We start from the raw sequence: 18,298 nt of genomic DNA on the forward strand, positions 1-18,298 counted from the left end.
AATGGATTCGTCTCAATATAGTGCAATCACCTGGTCTAATGATGAGGTCTAATGATGAGGATCCGTGATCTGCATACAGATCACGGATCTGTATGCATTTGTATTTAAAGTAAATTTCAAATAAAAAAACAATTTATAATTTTTAAAATTAAATATATATATATATATTTTTTTTACTTTTGTCAGCAGTACACAAAGAACCTTTCCTCAATTTCTGAATTAACTTGATTTTATATGTTCTGAAATCTAAAAAAGTTTAACTGACTAGATATGGTTGGATTTCTTTCAATGAATAAAGAAGTATACACAGGCGGAGCAAATGTCTGGATTGATCAAATATATAATGTAACCACTTGAAAATGGTCAACATTAATGTTTTCTAATTTTTAAATAAGACTGCATCCATATTTCAAAAAGTTTGATCACACTTTAATCAGCAGTATGAACAACCACACACAAAAAAACAATTTCAGCAAAAACTTGGAACAGAGTATGAAGACCTGCTGTGTGAATGTAGCCTAAGTCACAGATTTGAGTCACTAACAATGAATAAAACATGGTACACATTGTTTTTTTTTGTTCGTAATGTAACAAGTTTATGCTAACGCTACCCTGAGTTCGACGTTATTATTGAATCTTCATTCGGTTGAGAACTTAACCCTAAATCTAGGAGTAGATCTGGAACATTTTCCTGGAGTTTGTTTTGTTTTAGGTCATAAATATAAAATTAAATCTACAGTTAAATGTTTTTCAGGGAAAAATACATTATGAAGAGTATTGTTGTTCCTTTGGTGACTGTGTTGAAATTAATTTTTTTTACAAACATCAGGCTATTAAAGCAGCAGTTGGCTGTGTAAACCACCCAGCTTCTCCCAGACTAACCAGTAAATCCTACAGGTCAGGTAGAGAAGCAAAGCAGGAACAAGTCATTAGACAAAAGGAGCGTTCAGAAAGTTTTAAAACATTCTCTACAAAGAAGACGGGGTTCTCCTAGTGGTATCATCATTTCTAACAGGGTTTGACTGATTTGAAAAAAAAAACACAAGATGTTTGCTTGATCATGCAGCAGAGAGATAATGAAGCTGCTTTGGAGAAGTAAACCGTACCGACATGTTTGCTTACACTGAGCCGCAGTAAAACATGGACAGAAAGCAGGATGCCAGGCAACAAGGTTCTTCCACAGGCCACTCATACAGCACCATGCAACTAATGCCACTAAACATGTTATTTTTTCCTCACATTTTACAGTCTGTGTCTCTGAAAACACAATAGTTACCACTTCCCTCCTGTAGGTCCAAGTATGTGACATGACATATTGTAAAAACACAAAAGCCAAACCATTTATGCAGCAAATAAATTATCATCAGAATAGGGGTGGGCAATATGGATAATTTTTTAAAATAATATTATTGTGATAACAATAAAAATTATAGTAGAAACCGTATGATTTATTTTGCATGACAAAGAATTCATAACCAGCTCTTGAAAAACATTTCCATTTGAAATAAGCTTCTTTTCAAGACCCGACATACTTAAAGAAGTGTGATTTATATCACTGCAAGTGGAGACTTAAGCATATTTTCAGATTTACTGATTTTTATTAGTCTTGTGAAAAAAATTGTAGAGAAAATAGTAAAAATAACATGTTAGTCAGTTTTTTAACATTAACTGTAATTTATCATTCCAATGATAAATCATAAGAAATTTGTCTCGATAAATGATACATGATACGATATTTGCCCACCCCTGCTCTTGTCATTTAGTAAATAGGAATCCAGCGTACATTGTTTTACAACAATATTTATGGCTAAAGTCTACAATCAAACTAAAAATCATAAATTAATTTCTGGTGGAAGCTGTCCCTTGCTCAGGCTAATGTACACACATATCAAACCTTTAGTATTAAACATTAAGCGATATATTAAATTAAAAACAAATTTTCTCCTGTTCAAATAAATCAAATAATTTTATTGGACCAAAACTTCATTAATGAGCCTTACACTCCAAAAAGTGTTTTTTGGGCTGAAGTTCCTCTTATGGACTTATTTACATTAATTTAACTTAATTCTTTTGCTTTTGCTATGCCAACTTACTTTTTTGTGTTAATTTAACTCAAAACTTACACTAAATAGTTGAATCAACTTAATTGAATTGCTTCTATAGGTAACAAGCAATTCAATTAAGTTTATCCAACTTAATTTATTAAGTTTAACCAATTCAATATATTCCTTCACATTTATTTCAACAGGAACTGATATTTATTGACGCTCTTATGGAAAAAATTGTATTTTAAACATCAACTGGAATTTATAGTGAGAACGTTAAATCAAAAATCTTATCATGACAAGAAATATATTATCATAAACTATAAACTATTCAATAATTGCCCACTCCTACTCTTGTCATTCAATAAATAGGAACATTCATATCAAACCTTTAGTACTTAAACATAAACCAATATAGTGAACTAAAAAACAAATCTTTTCCTCTTCTAATAAATCAAACAATTATTTTGGACCAAAACTTCATCAATAAATGTAATATTTTTGAATTTACTTATATTTCTTGATGCTCTTGTGGAAAAAAAACAGTAGAAAAAAAAAAGCATTTTAAACATTAACTGAAGTTTATAGTGACAACAATAAATCGAAAATCTCATCATGACAAGAAATTCATCACGATAAACGATACGATAATTGCCCACCCCTAGATCAGAATAATGCAGCAGAAGGTTAAAGATAAATTTTTACCATGCAACAAATAGAGAAGGAGGCCCAGAAAGTTGAGCCAGATGGAAGAAGCTGCTGTGACCCGTTCAGTACTTACTCCATTCACACCAAGCAAACTCCGCTCAGCGCCCCGGGTGACTGGAAGCAGGAAGGCTGTGAGTGCAGGGAGGCGGACAGGCAGGGCTGCTGGCTATGAGGATGTGCATGGAGATGCAGATGTGGATGCAGCGGCAGCAGAAAGCGATGGCGGTGGGACTGAGGAGAAGTGGTGTCTATCGCCAGTGTGGCAGAGCTGGGTGGCTTATCATGGAGACACCTGAGACTGAAGGTCAACAGGGAACTACCACATTTTTGACAACATCCAATTTTTCAGCGTGATTTAGCTTTAGTACCACAGTAGAGTAAGATAACTCTTTTAAATGATTCAGAAATGCTTAAAGCTGCAGTATGTAACTTTTATAAAAATATTTTTTCACATTTGTTGAAACTATGTGACTATGCTGTGACGGTATAATGAGAGAAAATAAATTAAGCTTTCCCAGAGCTAACAAAAAAGCAACCAATCAGAATAAGGAGGCGGGTCTTAGCGCTGTCAATCTTCTCCCCGTCAGCGGAGCCCGTCATTAATGCTAAGGCTAGTTAACATGTCCACTGACGACAGCAGATTAACAGGGTTCCAGTAACACTAAGTCATTGCTCCACCATTAGCTGATTTAGCAGCATGTATATGAGTAAAATTGACAGCACTGGGACCCTCCTCCTGGCTCTGATTGGTTGTTTTTGATTGGGAGTGGTGCATTTCTTCAGACGGCAATAGCAGCTCAGGGAGGAGGTGAAGGAATTCAATCTTTCGATTATCTGTCTCAAACTGTCACACATAAACATGGTGACAGTTAAATATGTAAAAAATATATATTTTTCTAAAAGTCACAAACTCCAACTTTAACCAAGGTGAACCAAACAATCCAAAATATACAGGTCCTTCTCAAAAAATTAGAATATTGTGATAAAGTTAATTATTTTCCATAATGTAATGATAAAAATTAAACTGTCATATATTTTAGATTCATTGCTCACCAACTGAAATATTTCAGGTCTTTTATTGTTTTAATACTGGTGATTTTGGCATACAGCTCATAACACCTCAGCAGAGACACAGGCTGATTGCCTCCATGCCACGCCGCATTGAAGGCTGCAAAAGGATTCCTGACCAAGTATTGAGTGCATAACTTAAACATAATTATTTGAAAGTTGACTTTTTTGGTATTAAAACACTTGAAATATGCAAATTTTTTGAGACATCGATTTTGGGTTTTCATGAGCTGTATGCCAAAATCATCAGCATTAAAACAATAAAAGACATGAAATATTTCAGTTGGTGTACAATGAATCTAAAATATATGACAGTTTAATTTTTATCATTACATTATGGAAAATAATGAACTTTATCACAATATGCTAATTTTTTTAGAAGGACCTGTAGACTGATACCAAGCTGGTATCAGTATTGGGCCGATAAAAGCGTGGTAAGATTGATACTTCAGTTTCTGATTCCATCTTGGAATTTTATTTTATTTTGGTAGTTTGTCAACTACCTCAAAATAAAAGATTTTTTTCAAAGTAGTTTCACAGATAAATAACTTAGAACTTTTGCAGATTTCACCACCTCACATTTAAGGCCTTTTAAGACCTTTTTAAGACCGTTCTGATTTAAATTTAAGACCTGTATCAAGACTGGGGGGAAAAAAAGCATATTTTGTGATGCTCTCTGCATAATTAACCCCCAAAGTGCTAAGCTTTTTTGAACAGAATGCACCTCATATGGGTTGGCAACAGACACAAGCCAATAGCGAAGACGAACTGGCAACACATTTGCACTAAACGAATGATAGCCGTAAAAGACTTAGCCAACTAGCTAGCACGGTTATATTAGCGACCTGACAGAAAAGTCCTGCGAGGTACTAAATCAAAAACTACTAGATTAAATGGTCATACCAAGACAAAATTTAAATTATGTGATTAATGAAGTTGTAGACAATGTATTTTAATCTTTTAATGCTTTTAAGACATTCTAAAGTCTTAATTTGAGATTTTTTAAGGATGTGCAAACACTAACAAGTGCAATACAAAAATTAGCACTGGTTTAGTGGAGAAAAAACAATTACAAAGTATTTTAGTTGCACTTCTTTTGCAGAGAAGAGTAATGACAGAGTCATCTTTCCAAATAGTGCAGAAGTTGTAAACTGAAATTGTAATTTTTTTGAATCTATCCTATAATGAAGTACTATTGAAACGTCATGAACCCATTTTGTTTAAGGACAGGCTAGAAAATTAATCAGAGAGATTATAGTAGATTTAATTTTGCTCCAACCTGATGCTTTCCCTTAACGGGCCTGTCTGTGCAGGTTGCTGCACACTGTTGCCACCATCTTTAATTAGGACTGATTTTTTTTCCACACACACTGCCGACTCAAGCACTCATCTGGTTGATTTTGGCCTTAAATGCTCCTCTAATGACTGAACACTTAGGAAAGTTTAATGCAGACTCAAATAGATTCCTACATTTAAAATGACTTCACCCATCATTAGCCACATATCTGGATTGATCTGCTACGAAGGTAAAGACGGGGACAAATCAATTTAGTTTAATGTTGAGATGATCCTTTTAAGACTGGAAATTTAATAAATTAGGGATGTAACTAATGATTATTTTAGTTATCGATTATACTGTCTATTAACCGATAAATCAAATTAAAATAAACTGGCATATTCTGCAGATTTTCCATTTCAACATTGCAAATACATTAGAAGATGCCAAAAAAACACAATTAATTTTCTTATATAAGAAACTGAACATTTTATTGCCTAAAATGCAATAACATAGCATCCCTTTAGTGTACTCTTAATCCTGTGCAGCAAAAATGCTTCTGCATCTAAAATTCTTCTAACATCACATGGAAAGCTCAGTGTTTTGTGCTTCACTTATAATTTGTTGATTTTTTTTATTTTTCAAACGATTAATAACTGGACAGGAAAAGGTGGTGTTTGGTGTTTTTTTTTTTTACATATTTTGAACTTGGTGAAGCTAAAACTGCCACTTGAATTTTTGGTAGAACAGATAAAGACGTGTTGGTTTTATCTTTAATGGAAAATGTATTTATTTTTGTACAGTTTTGGCTTATTTACTCATCTGAATATGTTCTTCTTTCTGCAAATTACCTTTTTTGGAGTCTGTATACTCCAGCTAATGATTAATTGATTACCAAATTAGGTGATGATTAATAATCAATTAATCATGAGTAATTTGATTAATCCTTTCAGCTTTAGTATAAATGTAAGAGCGTAAGAGGACTTTGCTTGAGCCGGTCATTAGAAATGTTTTTCCTTTTATGTTTTTACAAGGAACTAAAGCAGCAGAAGAAATTAAAATTAAAGTAAAGATGTCACCTTGATTGAACGGAACCGCAGTAAAGTGTCTTGGACTAACCTGGAAGTCCGTGACCAGGTCTCTTCCGAAGGTGCCGATGGGAGAGTCACGGGACATGGACGTAACCGTAGACAGGAAGCTGCTGGACTCTGTGAGGTTCGGCATTGGAGACAGATCGTCGGTCCGCTCTCTCAGCCCGTCTCCTACGTGGTCCAGCTTCTCCATGAAGATGTGCAGTTCTGTACGGAAAGCCTTCATGCGAGTGTTGATGGTGTCCAGAACTTGAGTGTCTGGTTTGGATCCGCCTTCCAGGCTCTCCCCTGTGGTCACCAGCAGCCTGCCTTCGAAGATCAGACTGTCTGTGTCTGTGATCAGACGGTCGACGGTCTTCCCCAGCCGGTCTGCCTCTCTTTTCACGTTGGCGAACGACTCCCGCTCCTCCCTTCTGCGATTGGCGAGCTCAACGGCGCTCAGGTCGCTGCCATCCGAGGGTTTGATGCTTCCCAAACCTGAGGTGGTTCCCGTTTTCTCAAACAGGTCTTCGGAGTCACTCTCTCCGCCAACTGGACCCTCCCGTTTTGGCTGTAGGAGAAGAAGTCGGCCCGTTTCCTCCTCTTCGGCAGCCTCTCGCCGGCCGGCGTCGCTCTCCGCATCGCTGTCTCGAGGGCTCCCAGTGCGAAGGCCAAGGTGCGCGGCCAGGTCGCAGCGCTGGACGTTGGACATGAGGACTCGGTTCTCGTACTGGAGCTTCATCACTTTCCCGCTCAGCTCGTTGATCTGCATCCGTGCCGATTTAAGCTCCTCCATCATCATCCCGCAGCTGGAGCCGTTACCGCCGGCCCCGTTCCCAGATTTAAACAATCCCGCCTCGCCGCCTTCGTCAGCGATGAGTCCGGAGGCGCTGCTGGGGCCAAACTTGAAGCGATTGAGTTCAGACGTCAGCTGCCTGTTGTGGTCCTCAATCTCGGAGATGGATCGGCGCAGAAGTTCAGCTTCTTCTTCAACAAACTGGAGATGTCGCCGCAGCTCACCCGCAGACTCCAACGGGTCTCCGCCGAAAGGAGACGAGGGCATGCTGGCGAAGGGTTCCCGCCCAAAGCAGTCTCTTTCGTACTGACTGCGAATGTCTTCGTTTTCCGCTCGCAGGCTGCGGTTTTCCACTTCCAGCTCCACGATCTTCCTCCCCAGGATGTTGGCTTCCTCCTCCACCAGCTTCAGGCGCAGTCGGAGCTCTGCCTCTCGAGTCGTATGAGGGCCGCCGCCTGCGCACTCCGTCAGGGGAAGGGGGCTGTCAATGTCACCGTAAACTGATTTGTACTTCTGCAACTCCTGTTCAAGTTCATCCTTCTCGCGACCCAGCTTTGCCATCTTCTTCCTCATGAGGCTGGACTCCTCTTTGGCGAACTGGAGCTGGCACCGAAGGTCTGCACTGTCCTCCTGCGAATAAAGACCAGGCAGGTCAAGACTGGAGAATGGCAAAGTTGAGATTTTAATAGGCAGAGTGACATTTTATAGCACAACTGAGTAACTTTAGTTGCTATATATGTCAAACATGACTTAAAAAGAAACATGACTTTGTAATTTAAAGTCTTGAAATTGGGTCTCTGTCTCTTTAAGAAGTTCTTGTTCTTTCTGAATTTCCGCCTTCAGGAAGTCATCACAACATTGCTCCTCTATTAAGCCTTTAGCAGTGTTTTCACCAGCGTTTCACTGAGATGTGGCTGATATAATTAACTCAGCAGATGCGCAGTTCCACCAGGTATTTGTCAATTGCTGCCGCTAGTCTGAAGGGGCGCTCTGTTAGGCAGAAGCACAGAGCCTTTGAAAACGGCCACTCCAAATTTTTAGACTTCTTTAGCGCTTTTGATAACTCTCAAAACATTTAGCGCACTTAGCTTCCCCTAAATAATTATAAAGCGCTAATTTTTGTTTTGTAAACTTTCAGCTGAATAAAATTTGACATCTGTCTTGAACTTCTGGTTATCAAGAAGTTTATGTTATGTACATTTATATTCATACTCTTATTTTTAAGTTTATGCAGCAGCCGCATTTCCTCTCTCTTTTTTTCCACCAATAACTTCATTTAAAACAAGAAAGATACAGGAACAAAATAAAATGGCAAATGGAGAACAAGATATAAACAAACATGACATATAAGGGCATTATAGAGCATGTAAATTATAATAAAAATAAATACGTACTCAAGATTGTAGTCTTTCAAGGGTACATACATAATCTAAATGAAAGTTAGCGTTTTAGCATTAGCTTTCACTAAAAACCATGTTGATTTTACACTTTAGGATTAGAGGAACTAATATTTATGATTAGTGGTTGTGGTGTTGAAATAAATTAACCTTTTCAATAATATTCTAAGTTATTAAATGGGTTAGTTTGTGCAAGATGCTGCTACTCTAAAATATCCAATATTTTATCTTTAAAAAATGAGTTTTGTGTTGTTTTTTTACTCCTAGATTTCACCTTCAATCATTTTTACATGGCTGACAATGTATATAGCATAAAACAGTTCAAGTAAAAGGGATTTATTTCACCTGACTTGAGGATTTCTTGTCCTTAAAAGCTTCCCTGCTTCCGCGTCGCCTCAGTGCAGTCTAAAAGAGAGAAAATTAAGTTTTTAAAATGTTCTCCTAGATCATTAATGATGCTCCAAATGAAAAAAAAAAGATAATTAAAAAGACCAACATTGAGACAAAAACCAATTAAAGAACATGAATTTTTATATGATTGGTATTTAATGATCTTTGCTACAGAAAGAGTCAGAAATAAGATAGAAGAGGGTTAATCTATGCAATAGGTTGAAAATTAAAATAACAGAGATGCATACGAGTCGGTGTGCTCTGCTGCATGCTTTGCAACACGATGCTGCTTCACACCAACGCGTCCTCTCGCCTTGCATTCTGTGACACTTCCAAAAAACACCAAAGGGGAGGGGAGAAAAGCATCTGCCTGCCCAGCGTGGAAATCTGTCCTGCAGCTAATGCTGCAGTGCACATCGCATGCAAAGCCGGGATAAAAAAAAAAAACAAAAACAAGGCAGCCTTCTGCACGCCAGCTTAGCCTCGCCAACTAATAAAATCATTCAGATTTTGTCTTACATCATCATATGACAAACGGGGGAGAAGATGGAGGAGAAGAAGACAGGAAGGCGAAACCCCCAGCTATAAATGGAGCTGCTGCCAGAGACAGATTGCTGCTCGGACAGTTATTTAAAGTCTGATGATCCACAGAGCTTCCTTCTAGGAACCATAACTGCCTATTAAACTGTCATGGAACATCGTTCAGGAATACCTACTACTTACTTATGATTAACAAAAAAAGTAATTTAAGTGTCAGATTTTCTCAGAAACCTTTTGAATCAGTTTTTAGAATAGTTGGGTTTTTATGTGGTTTTTATGTGACAACTTTATACCTACAAGGAAGAAATAAAATACACCTTTAAGGATGCGATCACACTGCAGCCCGATACCCTTTATGCGACCCAGGCCCTTGGATATCCGATCTTTTCGAAAGTGACCTGAATCCTAACGGCCAGGTCCTGAACGTCGTTGACACTTGATGAAAGTATCAAGCAGTGAAAGTTATGTACATTATTTCAAAGTGTAGTGAAATTAAGGTTTCACAGAGATTAAGTAGTTTATACAGTTAAATATTTCTTTGAATTAGGTTTTTTAAATTTGCTAAATGAGCTGATTTTGTCTAATCTCAAAATGTATATTAAAGGCTGAATAAATAAGATTAAACTAATTTAACTTCTCCTTAATGCTTTTAAATAAAATAAAAATGTCCTGGTTGATTTTTTAAAATTGTTTTGCATTCATAAAAGTCTTCCCTGACATCCGAAATGGGCCAGACTGAATCATTCATGGCCAAATGGATGGAAAAAATGATAAATAAAACCCATTTTAACTACAGCAGCCTGTGACTCGCTTCCTGTTGCCTGTAACCAAATTTGGCCTGAACTCCATTCCGTCATTTTTCCACTGAAAGATTGGTTCTTTTTCTAGAACTTTGTCCATTTTTTTTTCTTCGGTTGAGGAGTGGCATCTGATGTTTTTTCATCTAGTTTCCAGTACAAATATCTTAGTAAACTTGAAATAAAACAAAGCTAACTTTTCAGCAGCTTGTTGTGTCAATAATTCCTTAATATTGGTGAAAAAGTTCTAGTTCCACTGACAAATATATTCACTTACAACAAGATATTTTACTCATGTTCTAAGTGAAACAATTTACCAAAACCTAGATCAAGATTTTGTGTTTTTGCAGTGAATGAATCCCTCCCTGTGCAGCTGGAACGATATTTGCTTCTATTTCCATCCATCCAACCCTTTGTCCATCCATCCATCCAACCATCATGTCGACCACTTGTTTGTCTATCCATCCATCCATCCATCCATCCATCCATCCATCCATCCATCCATCCATCCATCCATCCATCCATCCATCCATCCATCCATCCATCCATCCATCCATCCATCCATCCATCCATTTTTGTCTGAATGTCTCCGACCAACAGAGGACAATCACTCTAAATAAATTGCAAAATGACAACACTTTTACTTCCGTTTGTACTTAGCATCAATTAACTGCTCTCCACAGTAATTAGCAGAGCCTCACAGACCAGTCTCTGTGTGAGTATGCGTGTGTGTGTTTGGCTCTGCTCGATTAGCTTAAAACACAAATCACTGAAGCCAGAAACGATGCTGCAGATGCGGCTGAAAACAGACGTTCCCACCATAAAAATGAGGAACTCTGTCACTCGGACCCGCCTTGAAGCTGGATGGCATCACACAATGACATCACCAGAAAAATATTTTAAATATCCCCTCTGTGGAAAACAATTTGGGAGGAGTGGACATTTCAGCTGCATCTGTCCTCATCAGCTTGGCCTATTTATGATTTTCCTCAAAGAAGGAAGTGGCGGCTGTTAGATGGGGATTAAACGGGAGCGGAGGTGTAAGGGGGGAAGTGGGCAGGATTAGAGGGGATTGTGGGTACAAAAGGCGCTGCGGCGGCCATCAGATATAGATAAAGCCCGACGGAGGACTCCGGCTCCACAGAACGAACGAGTCTCAGAGAGATAAGTCGCTCTGAAATGTTTAGAGGCAGATTATATTAGTGAGATCTGCGTGAATGAGCCCTCAATCTGGCCTGTAATCCCTTTGAATAAATTAATTAATACAACACAGCCCTGACTGAACACATTTGGGAGCCAAAAAACCTCCCTTTTGTTGCTTGATTTAATTTTTTGGGGCCAATCCAAGGACACACAGTGGAGCTGCCGCTGCATCGGGATGGGTTATTTTTACCGGCACGATCAATCTCTTGCTTGCAGCACCTGCAGTAGTCTAAATATACTTAATCTGGACGGCGTCCATCCTACAAACACACACGGAAACTCAATTTACAGCTGAAAACAGAGCAAAATTACAACAAAACCATTAAAAACTTTTGTTTATTCCAGCAATTCCACTGAAACTCATAGTAAATACCTCGGTTTTACAAAGATGTAAAGTATTTGAAGCCATCATTTCTGGGAACTTTTATTATGAAACAAAATATTTAACTGTTACATTAACAAAAAGCTGGCCGTTCATACGGAGTAATATCTGAGCATATTAACGGACAATTGAGTGGAAGGAAAAAGTCTGGTTGAAAATACTGGAATAAATTGGAAAAATATAATTCAATTCAACAAGTGAAACTCTTGCTAAATATCTCCCTTACAAGATGATATGAAGTATTTGAAGTTATGATCATCAAAATTTGCAAAACTAATAACTATTACATTAACACCAATAAATTATAATTTTAAAAGGAGCTGACTGTCCACAGAAAGCTATATCCAAGCATATTGTTTGATAGTTGAGTGGAATGTTGAAAACCGTCCTTCAGTCAACTTAAAGATCAACATATTTTTCAAACACTGGAATAAATTGGAAAATATGTGAAACAATAGATGTTGGATAATCAAAAGTAATAAATATGTTTTAGGAAGTCTCTGTAAGCCAAACTGCCCTTAAAAAATTTATCATTAGAATGGAAATTATCAAATTCATTTCAATGTATCATGCAATTAAATGATTAATTAGTGTGTGTTTATATTATCGGTCATGATGAGTTTCTCTAAATCTGTGGTTTTGTCAGGAAGTCGTGGCGGCAGAAACTTTTGAAGATGCATCCAGAAAGCATCGTAAGCCAGGTGAAGCGTCTCTGTCGCCTCACATTAATGGCCACCCGGAGATTTCTCCCCAAATTTCCAATGAATTTTGACTTCTTGCTGTCAGACTCAGCTAACAGAGAAAATGAACTTCACAGCAGTTAGAAGATTTACTTTGTTTTGGCTCCATTGAATCAGAAATGGTTTTAAAGTAATTATTGAAATTACTCTTTCTGGCTTTTCACCTCAGTGAAGTGTGCTGATAACAATGAATGATGAATTTTTTTTACAGCTAGTATGAATTATTTAGTTTACAATTGGAACTTAAATGCAGCATCACTGAGAGCTCTGAAAAAGTCCAAATACCTATTAGCTTACCGAAGAATGGCAAAATGTATCGTTTGAGACGAGCAGGAGATACGAAACATAGATTTTTAGCACAGGGTTAGGGAATTTCACATTATTTCTTGACATGAAACAACTTAATGATAAATAAGCTGTTTGTTTCCAGCATGTGTTGTGAGCCAACACATGCTGGATTCTCGCTGGATGGATGTAGAACCTATAGATCCAGGAAACACAGAATTCCCATTAGGACTGAACGTCGTTGCTATGGTGACCATTGCCAGGATGCACAGGTTGTACATCATTCTGTACGGCAGAATGAAAACAACTCCCTCACTGCTCCTCTCCGCTAAGCTGACTCTGACCTCTGAGAGCAGATGAGAAGCATCAGTGAAAAAGACAACAGAGCCTTTCATGGAGGAATGTTGCTCACGCTTTAAAAATCTTCCCAAACAACCCAGGAAGCTGATGGCAGACACGTTGCCACGCAGCCAACTGGCATCAAGGGAGCAGTGAGGAGGCACTTCATGGCATGTCAGGTTAATGAAACACGTACAAACAGGACGGAGGTACTCATAAGGTTTCCAAGTACAAGTAAAGTCTCAAATGACTGGACTAATTCATAAACTCCATGTGGAAGTAGAGCAAACCTCTGCCAAACAGTGTTATGATGACAGAGGTAGTGGAATACAATGCGTTATCTGAGACATTTTCTGGGTCATTTTTGACTTATGAGCAAACACTGAAGCAGGAAAATTCTCCAAAATCAGGTCTGCAAGATTATTAGCGGGAAATAAACGATAAAGTCCAACAGGAAAAATCATGAGGGATACAAAGTCTGGTTGGATGCGAGTATGAACACTGTGTTGGACACATTTAGAACGTACAGAACAGGTGAGTAATGACTTAAATAATACCGGCTTGTGAAAATCTGCCTTCAGGAAAATGCTTAAAAATGAACATTAGCATAAAAAGCTGCTTAAATGTAAATACCGCAGTTACTGCAGCACACGTTTCTATGCTGCCATAGAGATAACATTGGAATTTACACACATAAAATAAAGCATTACTACATTCACTTATTGATCTTTGATTTGACTATCAATAAGTGTCATTATGACAGTTACCTTTGTGAGACGAACATGTGGTAGTTGCTGTTGATCAGTTTTTTAAACTTAAACTCACAAGTTAGCATGAAAAAGTGCAGAGATTTGCTGATTTTGCGTGAAATTTCACGCTAATTTGCGAGAAACTGGATGAACTAATTGATGTAATTTGGCAGTAAACGGGCAAAAACTGCTTTGAATAGATTGATAAAATATTTAAGCACACTGTTATCCTGATGGTTCTATTTGTGTCCCTTTAGAGTCCATGGGGCAGCATGAAAAGCTATGACAGACCGGATTTGGCCCATGAACCTTAAGTTTGACACATACTTTATAGGACTTTTCTTCTCATTGATCTGCAGATTAGACTCAAGCCCCAGAACTTGAGTCTGAGTCCAGCCTAAAGATTTTAAAATTGAAATCAAATCTTTATTTTTGTGACAAAAGTGACCAATTCCATGTCTCTGATTTGAGTCTCCATGTCACATAAACCTCATTTAAAACATAGAAGGTAAATATGTAAGCTAACAAAAAGTAAAACTACCTTTTCCTCAGTCAGTGTTTTTATGCAAGAGAGTGTTTTGCTTGCATAAGTTACTGGCATGCTCGCAAACTGGTTATGGCATACTCCGAGCGTAATGCTGACTCTGCAGATCCCACGGTGGGGGGAAAATTAGACGAGAGGAAGGCTTACACTTCAGTGAGCACTTCTGTAAGCTGCTTTAGCCTCTTTGAAATGTATAATTACAATCAACTCTGCTTCAGGGTTCCATGACACGCAAACTGGCCACAACCATTTTTATTCAAAATAAACCCCTGACGGAAGCATAAAGGAGCAAAACGTTTCAAATGCAGGTATTAATGATAAGGAAGAAAAACCTGGAAGCTACAATGAGTTGTATAATTACAGGAAGCAGATTAGAAGAAGTGGAAAGCAGGAAATTTAAATCAAAAGCGGTGGAGATTTATTTTTAACAATAGCAGAGTAACAGAAAAACCAGCTAGTGGAAGAAAGTCAGAAGTTTAAATGCTACTAGAGCTGCAACAATTAATCTGATTAATCATGATGATTCAATTATTGGAACAATCATGAAATAATTTAGTAACTGATTGATTGCTGAAAGAACAACAAATTCAGGCCACTATTTACACTGTATTGATGTTAAGTCAGGCAGAAATGGCTGAGCTGTTCACATGTTGACGTTAGAAGTATTTTATAAGATGATCAAGCTGTACTAAAGAAATTAATATGTTTACTTTCTTATTTAAAAACAGAATTAAAATATTAGTTTGGATTTTCTTGTGTATTTTTATTACTGTATAAAATATATATTTATATTGTATAAAGTGCTTAAGTGAAAAATATGCAGAATGAGGCAATCATTTTTTAAAATCAAATTACTCTGTCAGAATGACAGATTAATGGAGTACTAAACTAACAATTAGCTTCAGCGCTAATTGACAGTGATGCTTCATGATTTCATTCATGCAGTTCATGACGGGGAGAAAAAAATACACAAAGGCTCAGATACGTACATCTACTTCCACTATTCCAGTTCAGTGTATTTATAGCGAAAATTCACAACAAATGTTGCCTCAAGCCACTTTCTGAAAACTTATTTCAATTCAGTCCTGAAATATTGACTAATGTTTGAATAAGTCAACAATCAAACACTTGTCTTTTCCATAATGCGGTAAAACCAGCTGACCAAACAGAGTTCCGCTGTGGTTGCTAGGTAACGGGTCTGGGCTCGGCTGGGGTTGCTAGGTAACGGTGAAGTGCCTCACTGTTTGCAACTGAAACTGGGTGATTTTAGTAACGAATCATTTTCTAGACTCCAGAAAATATTAACTTATTGCCAGAAAACAGCCAGGTGGATTTTTTAAGACTGTTTTTAGAAGCAGCAGAAATCTAAATGGAAGTACAAAAATGTGCAAAAACTGAATTTTTAATTACCGTTTCCCTTTAAAAATCCCCCAAACCTTTAAATTTCTGACCTGAAGATCAACACTGTGGGGGTGGGTGATATGGATTTAGATTAGAATATGATTTAGATTTATGGTTTTACTGCAATAACGAGAACAGTTATGATTAAAAACAAGTATTTATTACTTATATTTTAACTAGCTGTATGGCTATTCCCATGTGAATCACGCTTCATCAGGGCTGCAGTTACTTAAATAGTTACCATTCAATTGAACTGCACACTGTAACTGCATTCAACCATATTTTCAACTTTACTGATATTCATTAAACAAACAATTGAAGAAAATTGTAAAAAATAACTTTTCTGATAATACTGTCAGTTTTGTTTTTTATTGAACATCATTAACTGGAATTTATCAAAGCAAAAAAAAAATCAAATTTCTCATCACGATAAATGATAAACGATACAACACTGGAAACATTTTTTCCATCAAACAAGAGAGTATCAATGCAAACTGCTTCAGTTTGCAGCACAAAGCCTCAATTTAACAGCGTTTTTAACTCTCTGCTATCAGCTCCAAGTTACTGTCTCACTTAACATATTATTGATTTGTCTTCAGTAAGGAAATTTTCCCTCTGCCTCTCTTGTCGTGACGCGCCGCAGCGATGAACAATCACACCGTAAAGCGACGGAGAGTTAATTAAACGCAAACACTCCTGAGCAGACAGTAACGAACCGTCGCGGACGTCCCTCTTGGCTCGCAGTCCGAAGCCGTAGCCGCTTGGTTACTCTGCGAACGGCAATAAAGGCAGCAAATCTTTCCAAGGCAATTAATGACGGCTGCCCATCACTGGTTGCCGTGGTAACAGACGGTTTAAAACACCCAAATCTGAAGAAGATAAGAAAACCTGACCTGCAAGCAGCAGGAATGAGATTCATTTAACTCAGATAGTTGATTTATTTAGCTGAACCGTTGCTGAGTTTATGTTTTCAGCTTTTTAAATGAACTCCACCTCATTCTGTTTGAACCGTTCGAGTCACTGCGAGTCTGACAACAAGCCCTGATGAGTCCAGAAGTGGCAACTATGCCTCGAGGTTTGGGGTCTGACAAGGACAGTGCAAGGCCAGAGGAGGAAACTGGTAGAAAAAGGTCATCAGGACACGATGGAGGGGAAAAACATCAGCAAGTAAACAAGAACATGACCAACGCCAGGTCCAAACAGCTGCTTTACTGACTGGCATTTTAATTAAATTCAAAATATTTTATTTATCCCACAGGGAAATTAAATGTTGTCATAACTCAAATCATCAAAGTATGTTAATACGTTTTTACTTCTACGCATTCCTTTCAATGTTAATTACTGTAATTTTACTTGTAATTTAGAACGTTCAGTAAACTTTGAAAATACAAAAAAAGTATATAGTGCTGTGTTTGCCAACCATATAGTGCCATTTTACAGCACAGTCTAGTAACTTTGTTACCTTCAGTTGCTAGAAAAATGAGGTTAATTATACCAAGCATAACTTAGACTTCCTTGAAATTGAGTCTCTGTCTCTTTAAGAAAATCCTGCTCTTTCTGAAACTTCGCCTTCAGAAAATTGGCCCTTTAACGACGTTTTTACCAGCATTACACAGAAGTAGCTCGTAAAATGAGCTCAGCAGTTCCACCAGATGTTTGCTAACTGATGCTGGCTAGTCTGAAGGAGCTGCTCTGCAAGGCAGAAGCTCGGAAACGGCATCTCTAAGGCGGAGCTGTATCTCGAGGGCGGAGCTAGGTCCACCCAGCCATTTGCACAGGTGACTGGTTGCCATGGAGACTAAAGGATCTCTCAAATATAAGAAAGAATTAAAGCAACACTCCACGCTTGTTTTTGATGAGCGAATAACATTATAACACAACGTAAAGCTAAAAAAAGTCAATTTTTCATGATACTGCTCCTTTAAAGAATTATTGTTGATGGTGAGGGTCTCCAGTAGCAGTCAGTCTTGCAATGAATCTGAAGAGACCTCTGACTGAACACTGCTGATGTGACAATCTCATGACATGCTAGTACTTTTTTAATCAATGTTAAGTATTTATTGAGATAAAACTAGCTCCTATATCTCACTGAAAAGTTACTTGGAAGTTAATTTTGTCTTATTTCAAGTGTACTAAGACATTTTTACTAGAAAAATACTTGGTAATATTTTCTGTTTTTGCAGTGCTGGTATCATTATTTGGATATTTTACAGCACTTCATTTTAAAATGAATAAATTAATAACTACGATGAGAAAACACGGCACATTATTGCTTAAAGATGCAGGTAGGCAGATTATTTTGTTCCGCTTCAGAGCCGGGCAGGTGGATCTGAAAGGTCAGCTCCCAGGTGAGACTGTGAGTAAACGAGCTGCAGGACGGCGAGCTTTCCTCAACCTCTGTCTCTCATCCCATGAGAGACCAAAGGGACGAATGGAGGCCAACGCTGTGTGAAAGGCATCGACTTGCTGTCTCAGTCTGGAGGTCACATCAAACTCTGAAAAACTGGGCTCTGAAACCGGCCGAGGCTCCAAGCAACGCTATAAAAATAAAAAAATTAAATATATGAC

The 18,298-nt window shown here is 37.7% G+C and overlaps 1 protein-coding gene across 5 annotated transcripts in view; it reads right to left on the reverse strand.

The window, feature by feature from the left end:
- The window catches only part of mtcl1 (microtubule crosslinking factor 1), a 69,814-nt gene that overhangs the window by 34,784 nt on the left and 16,732 nt on the right, over nucleotides 1-18,298 (reverse strand). For all 5 annotated transcript variants that reach the window (XM_017310007.2, XM_081598820.1, XM_017310006.2 and 2 more), the window contains exons 4-5: nucleotides 8,706-8,765; nucleotides 6,217-7,593 (exon numbers count right to left, since the gene is read on the reverse strand). In XM_017310007.2, the coding sequence (XP_017165496.1) occupies nucleotides 6,217-7,593; nucleotides 8,706-8,765 (1,437 nt within the window). The remainder of the gene's footprint in view (nucleotides 1-6,216; nucleotides 7,594-8,705; nucleotides 8,766-18,298) is intronic.

The sequence above is a fragment of the Poecilia reticulata genome, chromosome 17 (genome assembly GCF_904066995.2).
Source record: "Poecilia reticulata chromosome 17, P_reticulata-male-v2, whole genome shotgun sequence".
Classification (NCBI taxonomy): domain Eukaryota; kingdom Metazoa; phylum Chordata; class Actinopteri; order Cyprinodontiformes; family Poeciliidae; genus Poecilia; species Poecilia reticulata.